An 18294-nucleotide genomic window follows, 5' to 3' on the forward strand; every position below is an offset into this window, starting at 1 on the left:
TTATCGGTGATTATCGGGGTGGGATTTTCCCAGAACTTGCGGGTATTTATCGGTGATTATCGGGGTGGGATTTCCCAGACCGTGCGGGTATTTATCGGTGATTATCGGGATGGGATTTTCCCAGACCGTGCGGGTATTTATCGGTGATTATCGGGATGGGATTTTCCCAGACCCTGCGGGTATTTATCGGTGATTATCGGGGTGGGATTTTCCCAGACTCCTGCTCCACTGCCGGGACCTGGCACTCACCGGGTGAGTCAATGGGTGGAGTATCGGGCTGGTGCACCGTGGTTTTCCAATAAGCTTCAGGCTGCCTGCGAGGTCTCGCCGGAGGTGCTGAGTCTGGGAATATTGTGCCTGGTGTAAGAAGCTGTTTTATTTTGATAAAGGGATAAAACCCTCATCCTCCTGGATTGTTACTGCCCGGGGACAGATTTTCAGCGGGTCTGTGTTTTTACCCCCATGAGCGAGACGTGGACTGAAGTAAGGATAGAGTTTCTCAGTGAATGTACCAGTGAAAGTGTAGATATGGGACTTGTTATCTGAGTTATAAAAGGACACCTTCCCTCCCTCATAATCCAGGCAGACTCCAATCTTTCTCGGGTTCACACTCAGCTCTAAGTGTTTCCATGGTTTGGTACAAGCCCAGTATTTATTCCCCTCTCTCAGTCCCACTGCCCAGTATCCGTTACCTGGATTCAGGGTGAGTCCACCCTTCCTGTTGATTGACTCCTTGGCCACACCCACAGCCCACTCAGTCTTGTTCCCCACCTCCACCTCCCAGGAATGTTTCCCTGATGTGAATCCCACCGATCCCAGGACACAGGGACAGGGATCAAATCTCTCCGGATTGTCGGGAAGCTGCTGCCGTTTCCAGGTGTGTCTCACGGTGCTCAGGTCCTCAGACAGGAGGTCAGGATGGGCTGTATTAGGGTCCAAGGTGACTGGAGCTGGCAACAGATGGACACAGATAGAAAGTTAGTCACTCACTGCAACTTTCACAGCCGGTTAGTGATTGGTCAAATCGGCAATGATCCACAATTAGAAATTCATCCTCAGGGGAGACTTTCAGCAGTGCACAGGGAAAACGGGAAAACACTGCCGGGGAAAGGTTTTACCGAGCGGGCACACCCTGCAGTGAGAGAGAGAAGGACAGAGAGAGAGGGAGAGACAGAGAGAGAGAGTGTGTGTGTGAGAGAGAGGGACAGAGAGTGAGCGAGAGACAGAGAGAGAGAGACAGAGAGAGAGGGAGAGAGAGAGAGGGAGAGAGAGGGAGGGAGAGGGAGAGAGAGGGAGAGAGGGAGAGATAGAGAGACAGAGGGGGAGAGAGAGAGACAGAGAGGGAGGGAGAGAGAGAGAGAGAGAGAGTGAGAGAGACAGACAGAGAGGGAGAGAGAAAGCCAGAGAGGGAGAGAGAGAGGGAGAGAGAGAGAGGGTGGGGGAGAGAGAGAGAGAGTGGGAGGGAGAGAGAGGGTGGGAGGGAGAGAGAGGGAGAGAGAGAGAGAGAGGGAGGGAGAGGGAGACGGAGACAGAGAGGGAGAGAGAGACAGAGAGAGAGAGAGGGAGAGAGAGGGTGAGAGGGAGAGAGACAGAGAGGGAGAGAGAGAGACAGAAAGGGAGAGAGAGTGAGGGGGACAGAGAGAAGGACAGAGAGTGAGAGAGGGCGCGCGTGCGCGACTGGCAGAGAGAGAGAGAGAGACAGAGAGAGGGAGAGAGAGACTGGACCCCAGGACTGCACTGAATCAGGGTCTGCAATATAAACTGTCGGAAATAGGGAGGAGGTGAGAAGGGGGTATGGCTCCCCATGGGAGAACAGTGGATAAAATGACATTATTGCAGCATCTGGACAGATACAGACCGAGTACCTTAAAATATACAAAATGGCAGTGGGATCAGTTAAACTGCAGTCGAAATAATATAAAAATATGCACACCTGCAAGATTACGTAAGCTATAACAAGGCATTTTCTTTTCCAAGTTAATTGTTATTTTAACTCCGATTGTGACATGTATAAAATTGTACAGGTTATTTTCTGTGTAATAACTGCAAAGAATGTTTATTGGTTTCAGTATTTAAAATAACTGGCAGCAGAACCAAGAGAATTGTTCCTCTTCACCCACAGATACACTGATGGAAATGTGTCTGGTGTAAAGTTTGTATCATTTGTAAAATTTGTTGTTCAATAACACTCCTGTTCGCCTGTGCTACTTTCTGAATGTGGATGAAGGGGGTGTTTCAGCCCACGTACAATCAGAGCCAATTCCACCAGCAATGCCTGGTACGGGACAGATCGGAGTGAGATGGAGCAACTGGTGTGGCTCTCACTTCACTATTTTGGAACAATAATGATTTCAACAGACAGCGCTGTTCGCAGGGATTAGAGTATGTTATACATTAGAGTGTGGTGTAAAATGCAATATGGGCGATATTTTCACTCTTACACACCGACACAGCTATGAAGATTGGATCTCACCACTTGGGCAGCTTATCTCAAAATATATTCTCCATCACAGAGCAGAAGGAAAATACCGTGTCTGACCTCCTGTATTTGCAGTATTGTCTGGGGTTATCTCCATCACAGTGTATTGTGATCTGGAACAAAAAGTGCCAAGGAAGGGATCTGGGCCTTAAAATATCATGGTTCACACATGGTCGACAAGACATTTAAGTGAAGTATAACATGTACAGAAACGCATTATTGACTAACGGATGTTTGTGTAGACTTTCACACAAGGTCAGTTCAGTTTTGGTCACACTGAACATTCACACTTTTATATTTAAACACATTGTCATCCTCTCTAGTGACGGTGTCTGGAATTGTCCAGCAGCCGAGGTTTGCTAATTGCAAATATAATCATTTAAGTTAATTATATGCTGCAAATTCCAGAATAAGTGTGGCAAACAAATGATCCTCTTCACACAACAGGAGAGAAAGTACCTACAGGTAGTGAAAAGATAGGCAAATGGAAAAGGGATTAACAGTCAGGAGGATTGAAAGAAACTGAGACAGAGGAAGTAAAGGACCAGGTCAGTCAACTGAACGAGAAAATATAAACAACAGCTTCCAGTCGTTACACACGTAGAACTGGTCAATATCAGTGTGATGTCACTGAATACACTTCTACCTGATGAACAATTAGATTGGGTAAAATTAAAATCATTCTGGTTAAATACACGGAATGTAATACTGCCTGTGGTGTGGCCTAACTATGGTATTCAGTCACTTTGCTTGATGGGGTCACTATCCTGAGAATAGGATCCCATTAAATTATTACAATTGTACATTTACAGTTTCAGCCTTTGTAAAGATTGAGCTGTGAGGCAGTGCACTGATGCACAAAATGTTCTCAGGTATCAACATTTAACTTCAACAATTATTGTATTTATTATAAAAACAGAAAATGTTAGAAATATACCGCACCATAAAAAAGCTTCTGAAACAAGAAGAGACAAATTAACATCTTGGGTGTGGACCCTTCATCAGAACTGGAAACTGAAATATAAGTAAATCCCTGAGCAGAGGGGGAGAAGAAATAGCAGATACTGCAATCACAGAGAGAATATTAATGGACTGATTGACCTGCTCACTGCAGGAAGTCTGAAATGTAAACAGGAAATGATGCAAACACAGACCACACCCACATTTCACGTCACCTCTCACTGCAGTATTTTATTCATTTCTTTCCAATTTCTTCCAAATCTTGCCTCTTTTCCTTAAGAGAATCTTTCCCATGCGTTCTCCCAATCTGAGCTGGCTGGACACTCTGATTCTTTTTATCTGTGGTTTGTTTGTCTCTTTATTCCACCTGCACAGAGTTATACTTATCTTCCAGTCTTCAGTTCCAAAGTAGGATGTAACTAAAACACGAGTCTGTTTTTTATCGAATGCAGACTGATAAAAGCATAAAATTCTATCAATGCCTATATTTCAGAATTCCAACACTCAGTTTTTGTCTTTTACTTTTATTTGTCCCATTATGTATTGACATTGTCAGGAATATTTCATCATCCTTACAGCTAACTGCAGTAATCATGTTTATTTTTAATCTATTCTTTTTGTGAATGTTCTTGTGCTTGTTACAGTCTGGGCTGTCCACCTCCCTCTTTATTGGTGTGAACATCAAATTTCAGTTTCCTGAAGCAGGCTCTGTGTTCTGTGCAGGAGCTCATAGACTTCCAGAACTCAGAGACTAGGTGGCCAAAATTCAGGTATGTCAGAAAGCCGGAGCACCTATGAGGATCTGACCTGCTTTTACTGCTGGGATGTCCGAAGCGGCTGGAGGAGTTTCAAAGTCCCGCCGGAAGTCGGTCATAGTGGGGGCGGGAGATCGACAGGAAGGAGCTGAATTTGTGTCAGGACCGGGACTCCGCCGCTATCAATCAGCGGTGGAGTAGTGGTGATGTCACAGCGCGCGTGTGTCACCACGCTCTCTCCCTCCGTTAAAGGGGAGAGCGTCTGTCAGTATTATATCTTCAGCCACTGGGCCACCAGGGAGGGTTTCGGCCGGGCCAGCGGTCTAGCACCCAAGAGGGGGTACACGGCTGCCTGTTAGTGGCCCGGCCGAACCCAGGGGCACAATCTTGCCGGCCGATTGGGAAGCGCTTGCAGCGGTCATCAGGATCGGGGCGGAATCGGGACCAGGCCGAAAAATCCCCGACCTGAATCTGGGTTGGGGCGGTCATTTGACGACAAAGCGACGGTCACGGGATTCCGCCACATGGCCCCCACAAACGGTCAGTAATGGGTCTCTCTCAGACCCTGAATTTTGGCCCCTAGGTGTCAGCCATGGCTCAGTGCGAGCACTCTCACCTCTCAGAAGGTCATGGGTTCAATCCCACTCCAGAGACTTGAGCACAAAATGCAGGCTGACATTCCAGTGTAGTACTGAGGAATGCTGCAGTGTCAGACGAGAAAATTACCCTGAGAAGGGTGAGATGTAGCAATTTGAAGGAAAAGCTACACAGAGATTCGCTTATAGGGAAGAGAATCTCATCAATGGAGAAAACTGAGAGAAGTCAAGGAATCGAAGAATGCTAAATGACAGAATCAGGCCTGTCCGTGCCAGTGTCTTTGATTGCGATGTGAGGGGCTGGATTCACTCCAGTTGCTGGTTTAGCCCACGTGTCTCTGCCACTAACCCACTGATGTCCTGGGGCCCTAATTATTCAGGCAGGACAAGTTAGGAGCAGTGATAGTGTTCCTCATTGAGAGACTGAGTTAGCAGGGAGGGAGTAGAGCACTGATACAGCCTGTTAATTACAGGGCAGGCGACTTCTAAATCAGCAGGAAACACAAGTGGCAAGGTGTCTGAAGGAGCAGCAGTAAGGGCTCCCTGATTCTCTGATACATCTACGGAAGTGTGTCAGCATTTATTCATTGAAAGCACTGCGCTATAATTGGTCCTCTTGTCTCTGGCTACTGGTTTTGTACCACATTCTCCCCTTACTGTGCACCCTCCTCATGCTGAGCGAATGGATATTCTTCCCACGTCCTCATCATCATCCCCTTCCAGTAGCAGCAAGCTTGTCTTCACTGCGATATTATGCTGTACCTCGCAAGCTGCAGTGATTCTGGAGACTCTCGACAGACTGTATTGCAGGGCTCGACTAGATTTGTCCAGGCATCGAGAAACCAGGCTTCAAAATGCCTACAGTCTTCTCTATCGCACTTCTTGCATTGACATGGGCCTCATTATGTCCAGTGTCCCCCTCTGTCTGTAGAAACCTTACTGCAGTTGTAAGTCATGACTGCTGGGGATAACCCTGATCAGTAATCAACCACCTTGATACTTTGTTTGAGTCACAGGGGCTGGTATGGTAGATTATCACCTGATGAAAGCATCAAGACAGATTCCCAGAGAATGGGTTTTATGTTCAGTATAAGGTTATATGACATGCACACTGCACATGAATCAAATGAAAACATTTCCTGTTCATGATATTGAGCAGGTTTTCATATGGGGCTTTGATATTCATTCAGTCAATTGCTCCATTTACCAGTTGGTACCTGTTACGTCCAGAATGAACAAATCTAACTGAGTACTGTTGAGGTGACAGGATCGAACCAAGTCGGCATAGATTTATGAAAGGGAAATCATGCTTGACGAATCTTCTGGAATTTTTTGAGGATGTAACCAGCAGAGTGGACAAGGGAGAACCAGTGGATGTGGTGTATTTGGACTTTCAAAAGGCTTTTGACAAGGTCCCAGACAAGAGATTGGTGTGCAAAATCAAAGCGCATGGTATTGGGGTTAATGTACTGACGTGGATAGAGAACTGGTTGGCAGACAGGAAGCAGAGAGTCGGGATAAACAGGTTCTTTTCAGAATGGCAGGCAGTGACTAGTGAAGTGCCGCAGGGCTCAGTGCTGGGACCTCAGCTCTTTACAATATACATTAACGATTTAGATGAAGGAATTGAGTGTAATATCTCCAAGTTTGCAGATGACACTAAACTGGGTGGCGGTGTGAGCTGTGAGGAGGACGCTAAGAGTCTGCAGGGTGACTTGAACAGGTTAGGTGAGTGGGCAAATGCATGGCAGATGCAGTATAATGTGGATAAATGTGAGGTTATCCATTTTGGGGGCAAAAACACGAAGGCAGAATATTATCTGAATGGCGGCAGATTCGGAAAAGGGGAGGTGCAACGAGACCTGGGTGTCATGGTTCATCAGTCACTGAAAGTGGGCATGCAGGGACAGGAGGCGGTAAAGAAGGCAAATGGTATGTTGGCCTTCATAGTTCGGGGATTTGAGTACAGGGGCAGGGAGGTTTTACTGCAGTTGTACAGGGTCTTAGTGAGGCCTCACCTGTAATATTGTGTTCAATTTTGGTCTCCTAATCTGAGGAAGGACGTTCATGATATTGAGGAAGGCAAGCAAAGGTTCATCAGACTGATTCCAGGGATGGCTGGACTGTCATATGAGGAGAGGCTGGATCAACTGGGCCTTTATTCACTGGAGTTTAGAAGGATGAGAGGGGAGCTCATAGAAACGTATAAGATTCTGATGGGACTAGACAGGTTAGATGCGGGAAGAATGTTCCCGATGTTGGGGAAGTCCAGAACCAGGGGACAGAGTCTTAGGATAAGAGGTAGACCATTTAGGACTGAGATGAGAAGAAACTTCTTCACTCAGAGAGTTGTTAACCTGTGGAATTCCCTGCCGTAGAGAGTTGTTGATGCCAGTTCATTGGATATATTTAAGAGGGAGTTAGATATGGCCCTTATGGCTAATGGGGTCAAGTGGTATGGAGAAAAAGCAGGAAAGGAGTACTGAAGGAATGATCAGCCATGATCTTATTGAATGGCAGTGCAGGTTCGATTAGCCGAATGGCCTACTCCTGCACCTATTTTCTATGTTTCTATGTGAGTAAGTGTGACCTTAGTCTCTTTATTCGAATTCCAGAGTGTTGGTACAGCATCGGAGGCCAGCTTATATACAGTGCTCCCAAGGGATGCTGGGATCCCTTGGAACTCCATCAGATATGCCCTCTGGTGGCGGTAGAATGCTGGTTACATAGTGTTGCATACATAACAGTACCCTACTGTTATATATACAAACTTGTATTTACTCTGTACAGCCACCAGAGGGCTCATACCCTGGAGTCCCAATGAATCCCATAATCCCTTGGGAGCACAGGTATTTAAGGAGGCCTCACAGGTTGGAGAGGCACTCTGGAGACCTGCAATAAAAGACTAAGTTCACACTTAACTTTGAGCTCACAGTATTCAGTCTGACTCTTTCCCCATACATAACAACTGGCGACGAGATACAGATAGCGAACCCAAAGATGCAGAGAACAGTGGGCATCCTGGAGAAATTGTCAGAGGAAGATGATTGGGAAACTTATGTGGAGCGACTCGGCCAATACTTCGTAGCTAATGAGCTAGATGGGGAAGAGAATGCTGCCAAATGAAGTGTGATCCTCCTCACTGTCTGTGAGGCACCAACGTATGGCCTCATGAAGAATCTGCTCACTCCAGCGAAACCCACGGAGAAATCGTACGATGATTTGTGCACACTGGTCCGAGAGCATTTGAACCCGAAGGAAAGCGTTCTGATGGCGAGGTACCGGTTCTACACCTACAAAAGGTCTGAAGGCCAAGAAGTAGTGAGTTATGTCGCCGAGCAAAGATGCCTTGCAGGACATTGTGAATTTGAAGGACATTTGGAGCACATGCTCAGAGCCTTTTTCGTACATGGCATTGGTCACAAAACCATATTTTGCAAACCTTTGACTGTAAAGACCCCAACCTTGAGTAAGGCCATAGCGATAGCCCAGGCATTCATTGCCACCAGTGACAATACGAAGCAAATCTCTCAGCACACAAGTGCTGCGGCAAGTACTGAGAACAAAGTGATGTTGTTTTCGAATTGTAACGTACAGGGCAGGGCACACATACCTGCAGCTGAACGTCCGCAGATGTCTGAGTCCACCATCAAGGGTGATGAATGCAAGATCATTAACACCTTGTTGGCACTGCGGGGGTGATCATCGTTTCCATTAATGCCGATTCATAGGGTACATTTGCAAGGGCTGTGGAACAAAGGGACACCTCCAACGAGTGTGCAGGCGAGCTGCAAATGCTGTTAAACCTGCAAATCACCATGTTGCAAAGGAGGACAGATCCACGGAGGATCACGACAAACCAGAGCCTCAGACTGAGGAGGCAGAGGTACATGGGGTGCACACATTCACCACGAATTGTCCCCCGATAATGCTGAATGTTGAACTAAATGGACTCCCGGTGTCAATGGAACTGGACACAGGCGCGAGTCAGTCCATCATGGGCAAAAAAACTTTAGAAAGATTGTGGTGCAACAAGGCCTCAAGGCCAGTCTTAACTCCAGTTCGCACGAAACTAAGAACTTACACAAAAGAACTGATTCCTGTAATCGGCAGTGCTACCGTAAAGGTCTCCTACGATGGAGCGGTGCACAAGCTATCACTCTGGGTGGTACCGGGCGATGGTCCCACGCTTCTCAGCAGGAACTGGCTGGGAAAGATACGCTGGAACTGGGACGACGTCCGAGCGCTATCGCCCGCTGACAACACTTCGTGTGCCCAGGTCTTAAACAAATTTTCTTCACTGTTCGAACCAGGCATCAGGAAATTCGAAAGAGCAAAAGTGCAGTTCCACCTAATTCCGGGGGCGCGATCCATCCATCACAAGGCGAGAGCAGTACTGTACACGAAGAGAGAGAGGGTAGAGATCGAACTAGACCGGCTGCAAAGAGAGGGCATCATTTCACCGATCGAGTTCAACGAGTGGGCCAGTCCTTTCGTCCCAGTCCTCAAGGGAGACAGCACCATCGGAATTTGTGGCGATTACAAAGTAACTATCAATGGTTTCTCCCTGCAGGACCAATACCCACTACCAAAGGCCGATGACCTCTTTGCAATGCTGGCGGGAGGAAAGACGTTCACGAAGCAGGATCTGACTTCAGCCTACATGACCCAGGAACTGGAGGAATCATCGAAGGCCCTCACCTGCATCATGCACAAAGGTCTTTTTCTTCATAACAGATGCCCATTTGGAATCCGATCAGCTGTGGCGATATTCCAGAGAAACATGGAAAGCTTCCTGAAGTCGGTCCTGCACACCGTGGTCTTCCAGGATGAAATGTTGGTTACAGGTCGGAACACAATCGAGTATTTGCAGCACCTGGAGGAGGTTCTTAGTCTACTCAACTGCGTGGGGCTCAGGTTGAAATGCTCGAAGTGCGTTTTCATGGCACCTGAAGAGGAGTTCTTGGGAAGGAGTATTGCGGCGGACGGCATCAGGCCCACCAACGGGAAGACGGAGGCAATCGAGAACGCACCGAGGCCACAGAATGTGATGGAGCTGCGGTCGTTTCTGGGACTCCTGACCTACTTTGGTAACTTCTTACCGGGTCTTAGCACATTGTTGGAACCACTGCATGTCTTACCACAAAAAGGGGACGAATGGGTTTGGGGCAAAAGCCAAGAAAATGCCTCTGTAAAAGTGAGGAAATTGTTATGCTCAAAAAATTGCATGTGTTGTATGATCCATGTAAGCGTTTGGTACTAGCCTGTGATGCGTCATCATATGGTGTTGGGTGTGTATTGCAATAAGCTAATGATTTTGGGAAACTGCAACCGGTTGCTTATGCATCCAGGAGTCTGTCTAAGGCTGAGAGAGCCTACAGCATGATTGAGAAAGAAGCGTTAGCGTGTGTCTATGGGGTAAAGAAAATGCATCAAGACCTGTTTGGGCTAAATTTCGAATTGGAAACTGACCATAAGGCACTTATATTCCTTTTTTCCGAGAGTAAAGGGATAAATACCAACGCATCGGCCTGCATCCAAAGATGGGCACTCACGTTGTCCGCATACAACTACGCCATCCGCCACAGGCCAGGCACAGAAAACTGCGCCGATGCTCTCAGTAGGCTGCCATTGCCCACCACGGGGCTGGAAATGGCGCAGCCCGCAGATCTAGCCATGGTTATGGAAGTATTTGAGAGTGAGCAATCACCCGTCACTGCCTGGCAGATCAAAAGCTGGACAAGCCAGGGCCCCTTATTATCTCTAGTCAAAAGCTGTGTGCTTCACGGGAGCTGGTCCAGTGTCCCAGTGGAAATACAGGAAGAGATAAAGCCGTTCCAGCAAAGATGAAAATGTCTATACAAGCAGACTGCCTTCCGTGGAGCAATCGAGTAGTGGTCCCCAAGAAGGGCAGAGACACCTTCATCAATGACTTCCACAGTACCCACCCAGACATCGTAATGATGAAAGCGATAGCCAGATCCCACGTGCGGTGGCCTGGTATCGATGCGGACTTAGAGTCCTGCGTTCACAGATGTAATACATGCTCGCAGTTAAGCAATGTACCCAGGGAGGTGCCGCTAAGTTTATGGTCTTGACCCTCCAAACCGTGGTCTGGGGAACACGTCGACTATGCAGGCTCGTTCTTGGGTAAAATGTTCCTTGTGGTTGTAGACGCCTATTCCAAGTGGATTGAATGTCGGCTAGCACGTCCGCTGCCACTACTGAAAGCCTGCGGGCCATGTTTGCCACTCACGGCTTACCCGATGTCCTGGTGAGCGACAACGGGCCATGTTTTACCAGTGCTGAGTTCAAAGAATTCATGACCTGCAACGGGATCAAACATGTCACATCTGCCCCGTTTAAACCAGCGTCCAATGGTCAGGCAGAGAGAGCAGTGCAAACCATCAAGCAAGGCTTGAAGAGGGTAACTGAAGGTTCACTGCAGACTCGCCTATCCCGTATCCTGCTTAGCTGCCGCATGAGATCCCACTCGCTCACTGGGATCCCACCTGCTGAACTGCTCATGGAAAGAGCACTTAAGACAAGGCTCTCGTTAGTTCACCCTGATCTACATGAACAGGTAGAGAGCAGGCAGCTTTAACAAAGTGCAGACCATGATAGCGCAAATGTGTCACGCGAGATTGAAGTCAATGATCCTGTATTTGTATTGAATTATGGGCAAGGTCCCAAGTGGCTTCCCGGCACTGTCGTGGCCAAAGAGGGGAGCAGGGTGTTTCGGGTCAAACTTTCTAATGGACTCATTCACCGGAAACACTTGGACCAAATCAAACTCAGATTTATGGATTATCCTGAGCAACCCACCTTGGACCTTACCTTCCCCCAACATACACACCAGTAGCAACCGGCACCACGGTTGACCACGAAGCAGAACCCATCATCCACAGCAGCCCAGCGAGGGCCCAACCAATGATTCAACAATACCAGCTTTCACACCGAGACTATCAACCAGGGCAAGAAGGGCCCCAGATCGACTCACATTGTAAACAGTTACACTATTGACTTTGGGGGCGAGGGGGGAGTGTTGTTATATATGCAAACTTGTATTTACTCTGTACAGCCACCAGAGGGCTCATTCCCTGGAGTTCGAAGGGATCCCATAATCCCTTGGGAGCACAGGTTGGTGAGACACTCTGGAGACCTGCAATAAAAGACTACGGTCACACTTTACTTTGAGCTCACAGTCTTCAGTCTGACTCTTTCTCCATACATTACACCTACCTGCCTGTAGCACTGGACAGATTGCCCTTATTGTTTTCTGGTTCCATTGGGAAGAAAATGAAGTGAATGAGCCCCTGAGGATATCATCAGTCAACTTTTTTATCCAATGGTGCATGACCAATGTGGTAAAGATGACCGGATGCTGGTTGGAAGGATCCGGATCCAGATGTAAAAACATTGAAGACAGCAGTGACTTTGACTGCCAGACAGTATTACTGTCCCAGTGGATGTGAGCTTCAGGTCATCAGCAAGCAGTGGGCAAATCTCCCCAAAAGCCTCTGGGGGAGGGCTGCACCTTCCAAGGAGGTGAGGCACTGAGAAGTCCATGTACGGCCTTCTTGGTCATCAGCCCTGGTGAGTGGGTATCCTTCCACATAGTGGTGGGATTAAGTTGGGTTGAGTTAGGGGTTAAGTTGGGGAAAATAGTGAGGGAGGGTTGACCACCCACATTGTGGTGGAGTGGGCTCTGTGTGAACATTCAGGATAGGCCGCATTTTGTTGAGGACAATTGTGGTGTAATTTTAAAGTTGAGGCAGTCGCAGTTACCGCCTGTTTAACTGAGATTCGCGACCCACAATGGGATGTGAATCATAGAATCATAGAAACTTACAGCACAGAAGGAGGCCATTTGGCCCTTCATGTCCCTGCTGGGATTTTGAAAGAACAGTCGTGTTTAGTCCCACACCCTCACATTTTGTCCGTAACCCTGCGAGGTCTTCATCCTCAAGTACTGTCCAACACCTTTACAGGGAGAGGGTTCCGATTCCAACAACTCAGAGTGAAAACATTTCTGCTCATCTCCCATCGAGATCTTTTGCCAATGATTTGAAATCTATGGACTCTGGTTATTGACAATTATTAAATCATAGGCCAATCCAGGCAAACTAATTTGACTGTCCCACTCACTCCCCTACTCTTTAATATGGTCTTATGAAGCAATTATCTAATTTCCTTTTAAAGAATTTACGGACTCCGCTTCCCGTGTCCTGGTGTCCAGTGTTGCTGAAGACATTGGGGTATTTAACATTTAAAGACTAGATTCCCAAATGTAATCAATCGCTGATTGACCGTGAGCTTTCAGAAAACCCGCCTCCAGCAAAAGCAGCAGCAATTTTCAGTTTTCAAATGTAGCTCCTCATGTCCCTGACCGTTCTGACCCGTCTACTGCCACCGAACTTTGGCTCCCTATTCGAGCGGGATATACATTGGCTCCGACTCACAATATGGAAATACCCAAGACTCCAGGATTTGGGACAGGGTCAGGGACCCATCCACGGGGCAGGCGGAAGATCAGTATATCTCACATCTGCCCCCAAAACACCTCCACCAGAATTTCATCAAACATGTCAAATGGGAGCAGATCTGACAATGATGTATTTTACCAGAAAACTGACTGAAAGTATAATCTAGTCAGTTACACATACAATGAGATATTTATTATAAAAAGACAGGTCCGGTCTACTAACAGAGAGCTGTTTAATAGCTGGTGTCAGGAAGCTCACACCCACCTGTATTAATCACTGTCAGCATCTTTCTCCACACTCTGTACTGCAGTGACCCAATGTACTTCCCCACATTGATTAAAGGGGAAACCTTCTGTGGCTCTGGGAGAGTTCGCTTCGCTCTGAAACAGGAGATAAAGGGCAGTGTTGGATCATTCCAGGGTGGGCGAGAAATGTTAGAAATTAAAATATCGGCTCAAATCAAGGCTGTAAATTATACCTTTTCTCTGTTTCCAGAAATTTCTGCAGAATAAGAACAATTATTACTGTTTGTGTTTTGAGAACATTTTATCACAAAAAGAAAGTAACAGGCTGGATTCCACAGAAAAGTACATTGTAAATATGTGAAGTTATTGGGCTGCCTCTTCCTGCCCTCACTGTACTGTGAGTTACTCCATAACATTACAACTGACTCGATCTGACTGCACAACACAACGCAGAGCTACAATCCAATTGTCACATCCTGAAGTTTCAAATTATTAGAATTAAAATATTATTTAAAGACAGTCCCTTTAACCTATTCAAGTTGGAACTTGCTCGTGTCCTTTGCCCAAAGGGGATGAATGTATCTGTGAATCTATACCAGTGCTGTCCAATAGAAATGGCATCCGAGCCACTGGTTTGACCAGACACCATTTTAGCCACAGGCACTAATTTCAGTAGAAAACACCTTGCACACTCACACAATATAGGTACTTCATGTGTATATTTACTGAACAAACATCGATCACCAATCAATAATCAAGGAAGTAAAGCATGCACAACAATCACAAAATACTGGCACACTCTGCTTCTCGTCATAGGTGGTTGGTATTATTTTGTTCAGTGAGTGAGTTTTATATTAGTGAGTGAGGTAGAACAAGTCCAGCGAACGATAGACCAATTAGCTAAATGTCAGTGGTTGGAAAGAGAATGGAATCTGTACTCAAAGATGTAACAGAAAAAGATCTAGAATCTGGAAATATAATGAAGAATAGTCAGCACAGATTTCACAAGGGGAGATCATGCTTGACCAACCTTACTGAATTCTTTGAAGTAACAGAAAGGGGAGATAAGGGGAATTCAGTAGATGTACCATTTTGGGATTTTCAAAAGGCCTTTGATAAGATACCGCATAATAGACGTGTGACTAAAGTCAGAACATGTGGAGTCAGGGGACAAGTGGCAGAATGGAGAGCAAGTTGACTAAACAGAAAACTGAGACTAGGAATTAAAAGTAGTTACTCAGTTTGGCAAATATGCTTCAATATAGGCAAGTGTGAGGTGGCACATATCAATAGGAAGAAAAGGAGGCCACATACTCCTTTGGAAATGAGTCTAAATGGGGAAGTGGACCAGAGGGATCTGGGAATACCAGATACACAAATCACTAGAAGTAGTGACACTGGTTAATACGGCCATAAAAGCAAACAAAGCACTGGGGTAATTTCTAGAGAATGGAGAAGCAGAGAAGTGATGTTAAACTTGTATAGAACCTTGGTTAGACAACATTTGGAGTACTGTGAACAGTTCTGGTCTCCATATTAACAAAAAAAAGATAGAAACACGAGAGAAGGTGCAAAAAAGATTTACGAGACAGATACCAGAACTGAGAGGTTGTACCAATCAGGAAAGAGTGAACAAGCTGGGGCCCTTTTCTCTAGAAAGGAGAAGACTGAGGGGTGACCTGACCTTTAAGATTATGGAAGGGTTTTCTAGACGTAGAGAAACTGTTTCCACTTGCAGGGGAGATCAGAACTGGGGCCATAAGTATAAGAAAGTCACTAATAAATCCAATCGGGAATTCAATAACTTACATTTATATAGAACCTTTAACATAATAAAATTTCTTTACCCAGAGAGTGGTGAAGGAGAAACATACTACCACATGGAGTGCTTGAGGTGAGTACTATAAATACATTTACGGGGAAGCTCGATAAACACGAGGGAGAAAGGAATAGAATATGTTGATGGGCTTCGGTTACGAAGGGTGGGAGGAGTCTGTGGAACACAAACACCAGCATGGACCTGTTGGGCTGAATGGCCTGTTTCTGTGCTGTAAATACTGTGTAATTCAATATAATATCCTAGGTTTTGATGGCACATCCTGCACAATCTCAAAGACTGTGTCAAAGAGGGACTAAGGAAACAAAAAACACATAAATATACAGCTACCGTTAAAAACTTGATGCTGTCCTGTTCACTCAGCTCTTGTTCAATATCCTGAACGGTGTCTGAAAGCGATGAGATTTCCTCCGTTATCTTCTCAATCCTCCCCTCCATCTCCCGACTGTTTTTCTCTTTCTCCAGTTTCAGATCTTCCAACACAGTCTTCTCTTCCTCACGGAGAAACTGGTGAAGTTTTTCAAATTCACATTTAATCTGTTTTTCTGTATTTTTGCCTTGGTCCTTTGGAAAATAATGAGATTGGAAAAAAAACAAATGAGCATTTTAAAAAGGTGGTGCAGTTCTCTTCATACAAGAATATTTTAGAGATAAACATTCCCTGATGCAGTGAAATCTAGTTAATGGGGACCAGATGATAATTTATTCAGAAGCGGGAGCTCTAACTGAGGATCGAACTGCTGTATTTTCTTTAACTGCGGTTTCACCAGCACAAGGAAAGTGTCCGCCATAATTCAATGATTCGCTAAAGTGAGATTTTACTTTGGTAATGGACATTCAACGGTTCAAAGAGAAACAAATCGTGATTGGAAAATATAGAACAAAGTGACATCAAATGTACCTGAATGTGGGCCAAAGTTTTCACATAATCACTTTTTACAGCATCACATTCCTCCTTCTTGTCCCGGACCGGCCTCAGTAAGGTTCGCAGTTCCTCCTGAACAAAGATCAGTTAATTTGTGCACTTTGTGCCATAAACAGCTGATAATTAAATACCATTTAGTTTAATCAAAGAAAATTCTCAGAGCATTCATTCCCTGGAATATAGATTAGCGGTGATCTAATTGAGGTGTTTAAGATGATTAAAGGTGTTGATGGGGTAGATCGAGAGAAACGATTTCCTCTGGTGGGAGAATCCACAACAAAGGGACAGAACCTTAAAATGAGAGCCAGGCCGTTCAGGGGTGATGTCAGGAAGTACCTCTTCACACAAAGTGTGATGTGAATCTTTAACTCACCCGAAAGCCTGTAAGGCTGGGGGTCAATTGAAAACTGAGTTTGATGGATTTTTGTTAGGCAAGGATATTAAGGATTACAGAACCAAGGCAGATAGATGGACTTAAGACGCAGGTCAGTCATGATCTAACTGAATGGCAAAACAGGCTCGATGGGCTGAATGACCTATTCCTGTCCCTATGTAGAGTTCTCAGAATTTTACATTACCTCGTTTTCTTTACATTCAGCAGTTTCTGAGGTAGATTTTCAGCTTCTTGTCTTCAATAAAACTTGCATTAGGGATTGGCTCACCACTTCAGGAACCACCTAATCCCACTTCCTTTACAGCAGGAATGTGTGGTCCGAGATATGAATTTAATAGAGAATTTGTGAGGCTTTATTTTTTTGTTTTAAACTGATTTAAAATACTGCCCTGAAATTAACTCGACTATTACTGTACTTACACTTCTGGAACCATGCAGGTGAACCCATTTCTTTTCTTACTAATAAACAACCACGCTGTGGATGCCATTACACCCATGAGTGAATACCACAGGAGTTAAGTGCTCTACTCGGAACTCCTACATGGCAAGTGAGCCCCAGGTGGGCAGAGGAAACATTTCAAGGACACCCTCAAAGCCTCCTTGATAAAGTGTAACATCCCCACCGGCACCTAGGAATCCCTGGCCCAGGACCACCCAAAGTGGAGGAAGAGCATCCGGGAGGGTGCTGAGCACCTCGAGTCTCGTCGCCGAGAGCACGCAGAAACCAAGCGCAGACATCGGAAGGAGCGTGTGGCAAACCAGTGGAAACAAGTTTTCCTCGACTGCCTATGATGATGATGACTGCTTTATAATACAATGTTAGTCCAGTGAGTCGCTCATATCTCAATGTGTCACAGTAAAAAGTGTCAAATCGCAAAATGTCCATCATACTCCTCCCTGATTGGCTGAAATAACTATGCTCTGTTGTTAACCATGTTGATTCACACAGGTGAGAGATAGGAGATTCGCCCAATCAGGAATTACCGATCCACCGAGAACCAACCAATTAAGTTGTTCTGTTTTTCAAAATCCTACCAATCAGGAGCCAGAAATTGCAACAAAATGAACCAAGAAAAGTTACTCAAACCTTTCTTTTCAGACTTATTTACACGGCCAGGTTGTTTCCCCAGCTAGCCCAATAGATACAGGCTAAAAACACAGTTTATGAGTAAATTCCCGATAGTATTGCCAAGAGGAGGTGGAAGATATCGGTATTTTCCATTTGGAAGCTGGTGACGGAGTTGGGAGAAAGAATTCAGAAACCCACCCCACAGAGCCTCCTAGTGTGCAGATTCTGCAACTACATCACAACAATGCTGACACAGCACTTTACAATGTTCACAGAAAGCATAACCAAAAATGTTGGTGATAGGAAGTTCGTTTGAGGACAGCCGCTATGTGCCCGCCACAAGACTTTTGGTAATATATAGATAACATAACAAGCATACAGAAACAGAAACAATGACATAGAAAGTACAGCACAGAAACAGGCCATTGGGCCCAACTGGACCGTGCTGGTGTTTATGCTCCACTGGAGACTCCCCCACCCCTCTTCATCTGCAGAAAGGAAAAGGAGGTGGGGTAGTGTTGCTGGTTAAAGAGGAAATTAAAGCAACA

General features: G+C 45.8%; 1 protein-coding gene across 1 annotated transcript; it reads right to left on the reverse strand.

Annotated features, from left to right (window-relative positions):
* Positions 1-325: 325 nt before the first annotated feature.
* Positions 326-16355, reverse strand: LOC139258370 (zinc-binding protein A33-like; the record flags this gene model as incomplete). Its single annotated transcript, XM_070874748.1, has 5 exons — positions 326-950; positions 13541-13656; positions 13755-13777; positions 15689-15922; positions 16260-16355. Coding segments are annotated over 5 exons (1044 nt in total), but the record flags the coding sequence as incomplete, so codon positions are not given.
* Between the last annotated feature and the right edge of the window lie 1939 nt (positions 16356-18294).

Source organism: Pristiophorus japonicus, unplaced genomic scaffold (genome assembly GCF_044704955.1).
Source record: "Pristiophorus japonicus isolate sPriJap1 unplaced genomic scaffold, sPriJap1.hap1 HAP1_SCAFFOLD_949, whole genome shotgun sequence".
NCBI classification, from domain to species: domain Eukaryota; kingdom Metazoa; phylum Chordata; class Chondrichthyes; family Pristiophoridae; genus Pristiophorus; species Pristiophorus japonicus.